The sequence below is a fragment of the Syzygium oleosum genome, unplaced genomic scaffold, assembly GCF_021117445.2.
Source record: "Syzygium oleosum isolate NSW1041296 unplaced genomic scaffold, Sole_v2.1 Sole_v2.02, whole genome shotgun sequence".
Taxonomy (NCBI): Eukaryota; Viridiplantae; Streptophyta; class Magnoliopsida; order Myrtales; family Myrtaceae; genus Syzygium; species Syzygium oleosum.
In genome coordinates this window covers 5261121-5275745 of record NW_026607486.1, presented here as the reverse complement: position 1 = coordinate 5275745, position 14625 = coordinate 5261121, and the positions used below count along the sequence as shown (strand labels likewise).

General features: G+C 43.6%; 1 protein-coding gene across 1 annotated transcript; it reads left to right on the top strand.

The window, feature by feature from the left end:
• The first annotated feature begins 9544 nt into the window (after positions 1-9544).
• Positions 9545-14398, top strand: LOC115666912 (receptor-like protein kinase BRI1-like 3). Its single transcript, XM_030588556.2, has 2 exons — positions 9545-9772; positions 10075-14398. Exon 2 carries the CDS (start codon positions 10276-10278, stop codon positions 13951-13953), a length of 3678 nt encoding a protein of 1225 aa, XP_030444416.2. The 5' UTR covers positions 9545-9772; positions 10075-10275; the 3' UTR covers positions 13954-14398.
• The last annotated feature ends 227 nt before the right edge of the window (positions 14399-14625 follow it).

Here is a 14625-nt window from a genome sequence, read left to right as displayed (position 1 = left end):
AAAGGATAATTATAGTCAAATGATTAATGATAGCTGGTGCACACTATAATTAGGATGGGTCATAGTCACGTATCATCACACAATGGACCACAAGATGGCAATTCGTAATAGTCGAGAACATCACCTAGTAATTTCATAAACCGTCGTTTCACGTTCTCAATATATTTCCAAATCGCCCTTAGCTTGTCCTATAACCATTTAATCAATTCTGAACTTATTTTACTTTTCTCTAACTTTCCCAACATATAAAAAACCTGTTCTTCTAACTCTTTTCACTCATAATGCAAATTAGCAAAATATTTCTCCACGAAATAAATCCATGTTCTTTGCCAAGATTATAACATGTTGTTTTATTAAAAAGACACACCTTCGAGATCTAAAGTTATTAAATAGAGAAAAGTGACACAACCCCAATTTTAACGAAATCAACATATAGAAAGCAAACATAAATACTTTAATGAGATAGATTAAATACTTTAATGTGATATATTATTTAGTATTTAGTAATGGCGAGTAATGATTTCCCAATCCAAAATATCGAACCACACCAATGATGGTTAGGCTGATCATCGCTTGGATTTGCCCCATTATCAGTCGGGTCATGGTCATGATCACCACGATTTTTTTTGTTTCCTAAGAGACGATACTTCACCTGAGATGTAATTACCATCTCCCACCTACCGAAGGACGTAGTTGCAAATACGATAAGTTTCCGGACGCAGGGAGCAAACTCAGAGAAACGAGGGGGGCGGAAGGATAAAATATCGAGACTCGGACGGTAAATAACTAGATTTTTTTTTGGGTATGTTTTGTTTGCTAACTTGCTATGCTATCCAACTGGATATATAAAGTATAAACTGTTCTTATCTATTGCTTTCAATCACAAACCGGACGGCCCGGAATGTCAATGGCAAACAAGGAAATGCAACCTTAAAGTCAAAATTTATATAGGTTTTGGCACAAAAGAAGGGTCATGAAATAGGCTGGTAGGTATTGAGCAAAGAAAAATGATAAGAGTCAAGCTCAGGGACCCCAATTTGAAAACAAAAGGAGATTTCCCATGATTTAAGGATGGTTAAAGATAATATTACTTTTTGGTGCTATTATTGCAGGGCAAGTTAAATAATGGGGGAAACCAAATGCTGCCAGCTTGGGGGCAAAGCCCCTTTCAAACTGAAAGTTTGTATATTTGAATGGGAGACTGGAACTGTTTGATTTTTTTTTTTTTAGGTGGGTCAAGAAAATGATCATCTCAATGTGTCATCTGTTGCTCCATACTCCCTTTCCATTGATTTTTTTTTTTAAAAAATTCATCCTAATTTTAAGGAATGAGAATTGGATACCATGTCGGAATAAGAGTTTACATTGACTTGACGTCAAAGGCATTAATTGAGTCTCCAGTTGCAATCGTGCAATGTGGCTACTGACATCGCGGAGATCGCATTGCATGTTCGAATTTTTCGTTTCAGCAAAATACTTTACTTCTCTATCCAAATTGATAATATTCATGTGTTCTGAAGAGGTGATGCGTTTTATATTGAAAAAAGTGAAATTTATTAAAAGAGAAAAGGAGAGCAAGTTAAAAGAGCCATTCAATTCAATGAAGAGATTTCTGTCCAAAAAGAAAAGACAGCAAAGAAAAATTGCTGGTCTTCACCTACCCAAGGAATAAAGCATTAGAATTTCTTTCCTCGACCCACAAAAAGTTCATTCGTCGCCCTCCAAATTCCCCAAAAAGGCCGGCTAAAAATAGCATGCGAACAGCCAATAAAGCAAAAACAGTACCACACGTGCGGCTTGCCAGAAGAGCAAAACAAATCCACATCAAAATTCATAAAGTAATTTCTCAAAACCCTAATAATTCCATTCCTTACATAATCTATAAAAGCACGCTCACGCGTCAATATGATTTGACCGATAGCTTGGTTCTACTACGACTCATTCATAGGCCATACGGCGAGACCCTTTGAAACGTCAATCCGGCTTACTCGCTTAGGTATCTAATCCACGGAGTAATCGCATTAATTAGGGAACCAATTCAATGCATGGGTCTCGATGCATCTAACATTTTTTGCCCTTGTTTTTCCGTGATCTGTCCAGAAAAGAAGGCGGGGATTTGAAAAGGAAAGTGCGGGCAGTCACTCAGGCTTCACCAAACCACCTAAAAAATCCTAATTGGAAAAAAAGAAAGAGACCCGAACCCGAGAAACGCCACCAAAGTCAAAACACCGGGGGGCGGCGATGGGTCCATTCGCCAGCTGCCCCGCCCTTATATTTTTGCTTCTTTTTTTGCCTTTGCTTCCATCTTCCTCCATCGTTTTCATCCGTCCAAAGTCCTTGGTCAAATCACCCCCCCTTCTTTTTTTATCGGTCAATTTACTTCGAGCATTGAAAGATCATCACATCAAGAAGATTTCAATAGACATACATACACACATACATACACATACATGTGTATATGATTCGTTAAGCCCTTATCATTCACGGTCAGATATTGTTTTGGTTTATCGTATATGGCCCAAAAAAGGGTCGATATTGCTACGCCTCTCCTGAGTTTATAGATATATGAATTGGGTTCGTGCGATTGTTTATGTTTTCTCCGGAAAACGATCGTTTTCCAAATTTCCAGCACCCCCCACGAAAAATTGTTTTTCGAAACACCCCCATCGACGGGACACGAATCTCGAATTGACCAGTGGAAAGGCGTTCCCGGGGGGGTGAACTTCGCACGAGAAATACCGTAAAATTCTGCCCCGGGAGGGGGGGGGGGGACCATCTCTCGATAAACCTAAAGCCACTTCCCCTTCCCCCGAATCGAAAAGGAGACAAACTACAAAACGAGATAAAGCAAAAGAAAAAAAGAGGAAATACAATATACTCGACGAAAATAGAAAGAAAAAGAAAAGGAAAGAATTAAAAATCCGCTTTTTTTTTTTATTTTTTTTTCCGGGGGGCGAGATATGCTGTGCGCAGTGCGCACGAGTCACGAGCTTCGCTGTGTGCAGTGAAAACGAAGAAACGATTTTTATCCAATTTTTTTATTAAAAAATAAAGCAAAAAAAAAAATCGGAAAAAAAGAGGGGAAAAAAGAGGGAAGGAAAAAGGACCCGTGACGACGACGCACTGTTTAAGACGCTCGTGCGCCCAAAAGGAGCGGGGCCCCACTCGGCAATTTTTAAATCTTTATCTTTTTTTTTTCTTTTCTTATTTTTGGTCAGAGATTTTCCAAACGTTTTAATCTTTTACGTGTCGGGGGGGGGGGGGTTGTTGTTTTTTATGTTTTTTTGTTTTGTTTTGTTCATTTATGAACTTTTCGACAATTTTTCCAAATCGAAGCGCACCCCCGCGAACAAACAAAAACAAACACAAGACGAGCAACATACGCATGGTGCCAAAAGACTTCGAGTTTATCTTATGTTTTCCCCAGAAGAATGGACGGACGGTCGGTCCTGCAAATCGGGGCTGCTTTCCTTCCGAGGATTCCGGCCGTGTCCCCCTCCTCCCCTCCCCTGCGGATACCTCCTCTTCCCTTCCTTTACAAATCCCATCCCCCCACGTATTTTCGAGGGACGAGACAAAACATAAATCGAACGAAAGTAGATTTAACGAACGAAAGTGGTTCGAATCCAGTGAAAGCTTAGGCCGAATTGCTCCCCCCCACATCTACTTCATTTTGCACCTATACGTACCGTTACAAGTAAGAGCGATCAGTTCTTGGGTGGTCAGACTAGAGGGACCGATGCCCCCCCTGAAACTGAACTGGACCGAGCCGACCGGTTCGGTCCGGTCCGTTTATATTCATTTATTTTACATTTGTCGTTAATGTTCAGGACGAAATTGAATGTGTTTTTATCATAATCAAGGCGTTTCTACAATCGGTGAGTTACGCAAATATTTTTCTAATTTGTGGCGAAATTTGGTTGGTCGTTCTAGCCTTGAAGGGCCTTGGAAATAGATTAGGATTTTTTTAAACATATTTTAAAAGAAATAAGAGATAAAAAAATAGCGATCCAATTCGGGAACCAGACCGAAATTCACCGGTTCCAATTTTATGGAACCGGGAACCAGATTGGTGCCCCCGGGACCTTCTCACCCCTACTTACCAGAAGGATTACTCGAGCGATCGAAGAGCTTGGCACAAACCCCCACGGCTTACCCCGGGCCCATTTGGCGGGAACGGAATTGTGCAGTAGCCGTGCCGTGTCGAAGCGGGTGCTTCGGAGCCGCACGTCTTCGGGAAGTTCCGCACCGTGGCTGCAAATTATTTATATGTACTTGGTAAAGACTGCTTCGACATTATCGTACGCGTGTATCATAACGACGAAAAAGAAACCCACAACAACACCATCGCAGAATCGTCACGGAGGTGGTTTTGCGAAAGCCTTGAAGTTGTTAGCGCCTTGAAAAGCTGTCGTGAAAAATATTTTACCTGCCAAGAAAAAATTACACGGTCGAACTGGTTTTTTTTTTTTTTGGTCGGAATACACAGCCTTACTTGAAAGCCGTACCGAAGACGTTCGGAAGACCCTCCATTTGTCGCAATTTTATCGCAATTTTATTTTTTTTATATTTCATGTATTGCGGGCCACTTCTTCTTTCTTTTTTTTATAAAAAAATTTCCGGCAAATTTTTTTTATTTTTTTTTTGGGGGGTGGAGTTTGTGTGGATTGAGGGAGGAGGCAAAGGTGCGAATCTAACGGAGGGGAGAGAGAGAGAGAGACTAGGATGCGCTCGTGCGGTGTGCATCCTGACAAATGTTGCCCCCCCGCACCGACAAAAACAATATAAATTATCTTACTTTATTATATTATAATTTTCGAAATTATTTTCAATTTTGCCCCCCTATAATAAAATAAGAAGACTTGACTTCCCCCCACAATCTTACACTATCTCCACAGGAGGGGAAAAATAAAGCGTAAGTTCCGTAAAATCAATCGTACGTATGTAGGCGGAATTTATGTTCTCGGAAAAGGGACGATCTTTTTCGATCCAGACCCCGGATCCTATCGCACTTTGAACTTAGGCCGTCGGGCGACAATTGCCTCGGGTGCTGGTCGTGGGTCGCCGAATTTCGATCGGACGAGCGAAAATCGACATTTGCAACATTCAAAAACAAAGACGTAGTAGGTAAAGATGTAAAAACTGTTAGGTTATGAGCGGTCCATGTCAGCTCGTCAACCATCGGAAACTATGTAGAACGTGAGGATGTTGATGGGTATACACATCATAAGATAAAGGCCGACTTTGTAAAACAAAAGGAAGGTCGACGGGGTCATACGCCAAGGGGGGTCGTGACAATTTTTTTTTTTGGCTCTATTTCTGTTATTCTTTCGCTATCGCGTGATGTGAGATTCAAACGCACGCTTGCATTTGTTGTCTCCCCAAACTCGCAATTACGTTCCTTTCTCAAACGACATAGAAAAATGGACTAATCACAACTGGCCTTTTAACAAAACTAGTCGATGTTGTCGTGGCATTTTTGGGATTCTTCCTCTCTTGTGGGTCGGGGGGAAGGATCAAGAATCGGTCATCTGTAATTTCACCAACCCATTTCAATGTGGCAGAAAGTCCTCCTCCATCACTCAATTTGCTAAGAAAGTGGTGCACATCGAGTTGATTTTTGCACTATATTTGACCGAGCAATTTTGTGAATGAAAAATGATCAATTATAGGGCCTTAATTAGGGCACATGTCGCGGCGAATTAATTATATTCTAGAGCTGTTTTTTTTTTCCCTTAAATAGGTAAGCTGTATTCTTATTGTATAGCATGCGGTGAAGAGAATGGAATTTCGATAACCACTTTACATTTCGTGCGGTAAACAATTTTTCGGCTACATGTGCTTGTTGGTTTCATATGATTCCATAACTATCTCACGATCGATGCATTTGGCTTTGTGGAATTTAGGTACGTCTGTTTCACGAGAAACTCAAGATTTAGGAAACATTTTCCGAAAAATAAATGGTTATATTGCTTTAGAAAAAATAAGTCAACGGAAAATGTGTTCCTTATCGGCGATAATTTATGACGAACTATTTTCATGGGTGATTAAATTTTTTTGCACTCATTCATTTTTACGAGGGAAACAAGCGACCATTTTTCGATAGAATATTTTTCAAATCTCGAGTTTTCAGCGAAAACCATTTGTTTCGTGGAAAATATTACATTTCTGAAAGGTATTTTTCAGGAAGTCATTTTTCAGGAAAACGACGGTATTTAGTTTAGTGTCCGCTTTCCTAGTTTAATCCCTTGAGCACTCATAAGCAAAATTAACAAAGTAAACGGGACGAATTCATCGTGGATGCTCGAACACAACCCATGCATATGTAAGGTTCATCAACGATAAAAACGCAGCGGAATATATAGAACCCTAAATAGGATCCATGCGTATATTGAAATCGAGACAGAAGTTTGATACGTACTTTTTGCAAATCGAGCGTAAATTGACAATTGATTGTGTCTGGATTAGCGCCCCAAGTGTTGCGCCTCTACCGGTCTCCACACACGCGAACAGAAGTCTCAAACGATTCAAGTGCTAGCTAAATATCTTGAAGTTCGTTTTCTTCAACGCCTTTTGATTTTCGATACTCTGTAGAAAAACCTTAGACAGAGAACGATTTTCTATCTATTTATACAGCTTCATTATCCAGCGGAATTAAAAGAAGTGGGCCAGGCGATTTGGGCAAGCCAAACCGTCCACCTTCAATCGTACATTTAATCGTTATCTCATAATGCGCACGACCGCGTAGATAAGTTGAATAGGAGAATAAATTAAAATCTACTTCTTATTTTAAGTAGATCCCGGCGTACAGAAAATATTAACTCAGTTCGCTTTTGTGTGCGACCCTGTAGGTTCACTAAACATTAGCAGTGTGCTCAAAACTCTTTTTGGCCCACAAGTCATAAGCGGTCTCTGGCAAAACATTATGACTACCTAAGTACAGTGAATGTCGATTTTCCGATACAACCTAATCCACAACTAATATTAGAGTATCAACCTTGATTGATTCCTAGGGCAGACCACTAACAGCATACGTAGGCATCCACTTTCATTTGTCGCGTAGGTTATTTTTCGCATTGTGATTCGTAAATATCTTTTCTCCTTTTTGCATGCACTCTTTCTCTTTTCTCTTTTTTTCCTTTCTTTCTTTTGGGGGTTCCCGAAAGATGGAAGCGGATTGGACTGCCCGAGAAGCACGAAGAAATGAACCTAGAAAGGGACAAGCTTTGAGAAAAATAATGAAATAAAATAAAATAAATGAAGAATGGAATGGGAGGACGAAGTTCGTCTTGAGACATCTGCCTCTCGGATGGATGGATGGAGGCGGCCCCCGAAAAACATCTGAAATCCTTTTCATGCAAAATGTTGCGAAAAGCGCGAAATGTCGTCGCACGTTTTGATGGCAACTTTCCCCCCCTTCTTCCCACACGCGCGCACGCACGCACACTTGCACGAGCGCACGAGCATGGAGGGGTCTCGATCGGAGACGAACGTAGTTCCGTCAATCGAAGAAGTTAATGCCCAGTTATGTCGGCACGTAAACAAGCATTGGAATTATTAAATAATACATATATATATATATATATATATATATATATATATATATATATATCAAGAAGACAGAGATAAAGGAAATATTGATTTTGTGCTTTCGCTCTCTGGCGCTACAACACAATTTCATGCGTGGGCAAACATTTGCTTCGTAATTATTTTTATTTTTTCCGCGTGCGAGATCTTGTGTCGCGGCATTTTCCGACTAAATTTTAGGTGGTACGTAATTCACTGTCCACGAGATATTTTTGTTAATTAGGGTGTGTTTGTTTTGAGAAAAACTTCACGATATAGGAAAATATTTTCCGAGAAATCATATTTCTAGGAAGATAATTTCCCTTTTCAGGTTATGGAATTCATTTTCCTAACTTTAATCATACATGTTTTTTTTTATCGTAAATGATTTTCCGCCGACTGTTCATTTTCAGCAAACCGAACGCATGAAAGTTTAGAAAACTAATTCACATAGATTTTTTTCATTAATACAAGCATACTCTGCTTCAAAGAAAATTTCATGACGAAGGAAAACACTTTTTCTATGAAGATGTTTTTCTCTTTTAGGTTAGGAAATTCATTTTCCTAACTTTAAGAATTATTTCGCCGAAATTCGACTATATGACACAATATCTTTCACCTAAAGTCGTTTTTCGTTTTTTATTATACGATATAGGTTATGTGGGTATTTCAAATAGAAAATGTCACAGGTAAATAAGAGAATCAATAATTCCACTTTAAACGGAATTGAACGTACACAAACTGTGCTGGAATTTAATCGATGATAAAATTTGAGAACATAAGATACAACGTCAAAATTTAATCGATGACGGGGATTTGGAAACTACAGTTAAAAAACACGGAGGAATTTAATTGACGCCGAGAGTTTGGAAAATATAACTACAGTGTAGGAATTGAAAGATAACATGATTGTTTGTTTGTACGGGAGGGACCTCCGAAGAGCACGATGTGGTTATTTACAGCCTATAATCGACGGTTATTACAAAAAAAGAAGTTACAAACAGAGGTTACAGACGGTTACACTGTCGATAATTATGTTCATAAATGGTCAAACTCTGCTCTTGTCGACTAAGTCCATTGTACGTCGAAAATAACCAAAAGACTGTCATTTTTTTTTTTTGCGTGCAAATGAGAACCTTCAAGACTCGTCAGATGAATCGCGGGACATACCATCGTCGGTGATTCATGTTGAATGAGAACCTTTTTGTCTCCGTGCAAATGAGAACCTTCAAAACCAACGTAACTTTTTGTCTCTGTTCAATGCTTACGATGGTTTTTTTTTTTTTTGGGGGGGGGGGCGTCGTTTCGTGGCGAGGCCAAGCGCCAAGCGGGAACTAATGAAAGGGAAGGAGGGAGACGTGGGAGCCGGGTCATTCGTTTTCATCCGATTGCTCCCAAAGAGAAGCATCAAAACACCAAACCCCTCCTCCCCCACCCAAGATAAAAACCAAAAAAAATCTAAAAAAAAATCAAAAGAGGAGGTTTTGGAGGAAGTGAAACGAATCAAGTCCAAAGTTTGACTGGACCCCCCCACCCGCCCCTCCCTTAATTTGAGAAAGCTAAATTAATTTAAAGCAGGCCCCCAAAAGAAAAATTGAAAAGGAACTAAGCGCAAAACAAAAGAGAGGGAAGAGGGGAAAAAAAGCACACTCCATCATCCCCCGCACAGATCCCTCCCTATCTCCCTCTCTCTAGAGGCACCAACTTCAACTTGTCCCTGTATTCTATTCTCTCTCTCTCTCTCTCTCCCTCCCTTGAGGCTTTTTTCACCAGCTCAAGGCACCTCCCCTTTCTTCTTCTACTGCTCGTTCTACTTCTTCGTCCCCCCCCCCCCTTCTTCGCCCTCTCTCGTCACTCTTCCCGGTTCCACTGTGCGGCTCTTTGGAGCTGCCGAGCGCAGTCAACGAGCTCCGAGCACGGTCAACTCCGCCGCACGCGGGGCTCCCCCCCAGCTGCCGTCCGATCGAGAGGAAAAGGAGGGGCCGGTTCCGTTTGCTCGGCGCGGGCGTCGTTGTTGGGGAGCTCTCCTTTTTGTGTTTTTTTGGGGCTTTGCGGCGATGATCTCCCCCCATCGCCTCTGTCTCTCTCTCTCTGATCTGAGATAAGAGTGGGGGGATTTAGCAGGGGGAGCTCGCGCGCAGGGGTCCGACATTTCTGAACATCGTATCAGCAGACCTGTCTTCTGTCCCTCTCTCTCCTCTTCGAGGTATCTCTTTCTTCCCATCGTCTTCCTCCGTGAGTCAGTTGGGCTGTCTCTCCCTGTTTCCTTCTTTTCTTGTACTTTTCTTAACTGCCCATTTCACATCTCCTCCACTCAATCACCACTCCCCACTCTCTCTCTCTCTCTCTCTCTCTCTCTCTCTCTCTCTCTTTATGCTTCCACTTTGAGTCTTTGACTCGATCGTTTCTCTCTCTAGATCTTTCGTTTTTTTCTCTTCCTTTCTCCAGCAGTATTCTTTATTCTCTTGCCAATTATTGATTTTTCTTGTCTTATTTCCTCTTTGATAGAGCCAGCAATGCGGAGAAACCAGCCCCGGTCGAGCAGTTTCGGAAGAAATCCCAACACCAAGAAACGGAGGTAAAACTGAATAGAGGAAGGAAGAAAGATACTCGCTTTTGCTTTCTCTGGGCCTGAGCTTTTAGCTGGCGCTTCTGTCATGAACATCTGAAGGAAGCGAACAAGACCCAGGAAAAAAGAAAAAAAGAAAAATGAACAGAGAATGGAGGAGAATCATCAGTGGCTCTTTGCGCTTCGTTTTCTTTCTTCTGCTTCACCTCCTCATCGCAGTTGCTGAAGCTAGAAGGCAACTAGCCACCAGCGACGACGTATCCGGCTTGCTCTCTTTCAAGAAATCCTCTGTCCGGTCCGACCCGAACGGGTTCTTGTCCGGCTGGGTGGCCACATCGTCCCTTCCCTGCTCGTGGAAGGGCATCTCCTGCTCCTCCGACGGCCGGGTCTCCGCCGTCGATCTCGGCGGCGCCGGCCTCGCCGGCTCCCTCCACCTCCCCGATCTGGCGGCGCTGCAAGGCCTTCGGTCCATCAACCTGCGCTTCAACTCCTTCTCTGCCGGCGATCTCTCCGTCTCCGGCGGTGGCAGCAGTTCTTGCCTCCTCGAGAGCGTTGACTTGTCCTTCAACAACTTGACCAACCCTTGGCCGGCTAATTCGTTCTTGGCTTCTTGCGCCAGGCTTGCTTACGTCAACCTCTCGCACAATTCGATTCCTGGGGGGTCTCTCCAATTTGGGCCTTCTCTGGTTCAGCTTGATCTCTCTTCCAATCAAATCTCTGATCTTGGCCTCTTGAATTACACCCTCACAAACTGCCAGAACTTGAATCTGCTGGATTTGTCCGACAACAAGCTCCTTGGGAAGTTCGATGCCACTCCTTCCTCTTGCAAGAACTTGTCATTTCTCGATCTGTCGAGGAATAATTTGACTGGGGCTCTGCCTCCCAAGTTTGTGGCCAATTCTCCAGCATCACTCAAGTTCCTGGATCTTTCTCAGAACAATTTCTCGGGAAAATTTTCCGATCTCGACTTTGGCAGCTGCGGAAACCTCACCGTGTTCAGTCTCTCAAACAATTGTCTCTCCGGCACCAACTTCCCAGCGAGCCTCAAGAACTGCCAGCTCTTGCAGACAATTGACTTGTCTCACAATGAGCTGCAGGACATGGTTCCTGGTGCTCTGCTGGGAGGTTTTAAGAATTTGGAACGACTGTATCTGTCACACAACCATTTTGTGGGGCAAATCCCACCTGAGTTGGCGCAGGCTTGTGGGACATTGCAAGAGCTCGATCTTTCTTGGAACAATCTCTCCGGCGGGATGCCGCCCGCGTTCACTTCGTGCTCTTCTCTCGTGAGTCTCAACCTCGGGAACAATCGGCTGTATGGAGATTTTCTCAGCACGGTGATTGGAAACATCACGAGCCTCAAGTTTCTCTACTTGCCGTTCAACAATATAACCGGCCCCGTGCCGGTGTCACTGTATCAGTGCACTCAGCTCCAGGTGCTCGACCTCAGCTCAAACGAACTTACAGGAAATGTTCCTTCTGGTTTTTGCTCAAACAATTTGTCCTCGCCCCTGGAGAAGTTACTGCTTCCGAATAACTATCTTTCAGGGACCGTTCCTCGGCAGCTCGGAAACTGCAAGAACCTGAAATCAATTGATCTCAGCTTCAACTACCTGGATGGTGATATCCCGAAAGAAATTTGGGATTTGCCGAATCTCTTGGACTTGGTTATGTGGGCAAACAACCTAACCGGCGAAATTCCTGAAGACATTTGTGTAAATGGAGGAAACTTGGAGACTTTGATCCTGAACAACAACTTTATCTCTGGAAGCATTCCGAAATCCATCGCCAGTTGCACTAACATGAGCTGGGTATCACTTTCTAGCAACCTTCTCACAGGAGAAATACCTGCAGGGTTCGGGAATCTTGCGAGCCTCGCGATCCTCCAACTGGGCAGCAACTCACTCACAGGAAGGATTCCACCGGAGCTTGGGAACTGTCGGAGCCTAATTTGGCTCGACTTGAACAGCAATGACCTCACGGGTCCGGTCCCACCTGATCTCGCTGACCAGACTGGCCTGGTAATGCCGGGCAATGTCTCGGGCAAGCGATTTGTGTTCGTGAGGAACGAGGGAGGTACAGAGTGCAGGGGTGCTGGAGGATTAGTGGAGTTCGAGGGGATACGTGCGGCGAGATTGGAGAGTTTCCCAATGGTTCATTCTTGTCCATTGACTAGGATCTATTCAGGCATGGCAGTTTACACCTTCGCCAGCAATGGGAGCATGATCTACCTCGACCTGTCCTACAATTTCTTGTCGGGGACAATCCCGCAAAATTATGGCTCCATGAGCTACTTGCAAGTTCTAAACTTGGGACACAACAATCTTACAGGAACAATTCCCGACAGTTTTGGAGGTTTGAATAGTTTAGGAGTTCTCGATCTTTCTCACAATCATCTCACAGGACCTGTTCCTGGTTCATTGGGTTCTCTCAATTTCCTCAATGATCTTGATGTGTCAAACAATGACCTAAGTGGCCTTATCCCTTCCGGAGGTCAGCTCATGACATTCCCGGCATCCAGATATGCGAACAACAGTGGCCTTTGTGGGGTCCCTTTATCACCCTGTGCATCCGGGAGCGGGTCAAGCCACCCGTCGCAGAATTATAATGGCGATAAGAAGCAGTCTTTTGAGGCCGGGATGGTCATAGGCATCACATTCTTCCTCACATGCATCTTTGGCCTCACCATCGCGCTTTACCGTGTCAAGCGGGGTCAGAAGATCGAGGAACAGAGAGAGAAGTACATAGAGAGCCTCCCCACTTCGGGTAGTGGCAGCTGGAAGATCTCCAGTGTCCACGAGCCGTTGAGCATCAACGTCGCCACATTCGAGAAGCCTCTGCGTAAGCTCACTTTCGCGCATTTATTTGAAGCTACGAATGGTTTCAGCGCTGAGAGCCTCATCGGTTCAGGAGGGTTTGGCGAGGTTTACAAGGCTAAACTGAGGGGCGGGAATGTCGTTGCCATAAAGAAGCTTATTCACGTGACAGGTCAGGGCGATAGAGAGTTCGTAGCAGAAATGGAAACCATAGGGAAAATCAAGCACCGCAATCTGGTTCCGTTAATGGGTTATTGCAAGGTCGGCGAGGAGAGGCTCCTTGTGTATGAGTACATGAAATGGGGAAGCCTCGAGTCGGTTCTTCACGATCGGTCTAAGGGAGGAGGTGTCTCGAAACTTGATTGGCCCGCAAGAAAGAAGATTGCCATCGGGTCGGCGAGAGGCCTAGCCTTTCTTCACCACAGTTGCATTCCTCACATCATCCACCGGGACATGAAGTCGAGCAACGTCCTTCTGGACGAGAACTTCGAAGCTAGAGTTTCTGACTTCGGCATGGCTCGGTTGGTGAATGCTCTCGACACCCATCTCAGCGTGAGCACCCTCGCAGGAACTCCGGGATATGTTCCCCCAGAGTATTATCAGAGTTTTCGTTGCACGGCAAAAGGCGATGTGTACAGTTATGGCGTAATACTTCTGGAACTTCTTTCGGGCAAAAGGCCGATCGACTCTTCCGCGTTCGGTGATGATAATAACCTAGTCGGATGGGCTAAGCAGCTTCAGAGAGAGAAGAGAAGTAACGAGATACTAGACCCGGAACTGATGGAGCATAAATCGGGGGAGGTTGAGCTGTTCCATTATTTGAGAATTGCATTCGAGTGCCTTGATGACAGGCCTTACCGGAGACCAACCATGATTCAAGTGATGGCGATGTTTAAGGAACTTCAGGTCGATTCAGAGAGCGATATCCTCGATGGCCTTTCGCTGAAAGACTCGGTAATCGACGAATCTCGGGAAAAAGAACCTTGGGTTCATGACCCCTGATTCGTGTTCGATTAGGACTAGTGAGCTTCGGTTCCAAAATTGGCAATGAGGTTATTATCGAGTTCGCGTTTCAAGCACTGTAAATAGAAGCAGCACATCGATGAGATGGAGAAGTTGGAAGGATATTGTGGGAAGAGAGAGAGCAAAGTAGAAGGGATTTTCGGTCGCTTGTAGTCTGTGAATGGTGAATTATTGGATCGACAGGTCTTAATTCTGAGAGTCCTGAATACTTTGTTCTAGTGTGGCATTGACTCCTGTTCCCTGGGGAAGTTTTGCTAACTTACATGTTTTCATTTATAGTTTTTCCACACTGCGTCGATTGTTCTTGTCCATAAAAAAGAAAGAACCTGGAGATGTGATGAGAGAAAAGGAGCAATTGTTGTAAAGTTGTAGCAATAGCAGCACTGTTGAATAGTGAGAAATTCTGGCTCTGCCTTATTCCTTCTATCGAAATTTGCTACTTTTCCATTTTCATGTCATATGGATAGTTCACCAGTTCTTGCAGATTCGACATCATTAAAAACAACCAATGTTCGTCGATGAAACAACCTCGGCAATATTCAGGAGCCAATTATTAGCTGCCACCTTCATGTTGCTGCGGAAGGTTTCAGTTTGCATCAATGAATCTGAATATTGCTCACTTTAATAGTTCTACCAGGCTCCACTGCAAGC

Bases quoted from the DNA above. Each gene is read 5' to 3' on its own strand.
- LOC115666912 (XM_030588556.2), top strand. From the start codon at position 10,276: ATGAACAGAGAATGGAGGAGAATCATCAGTGGCTCTTTGCGCTTCGTT.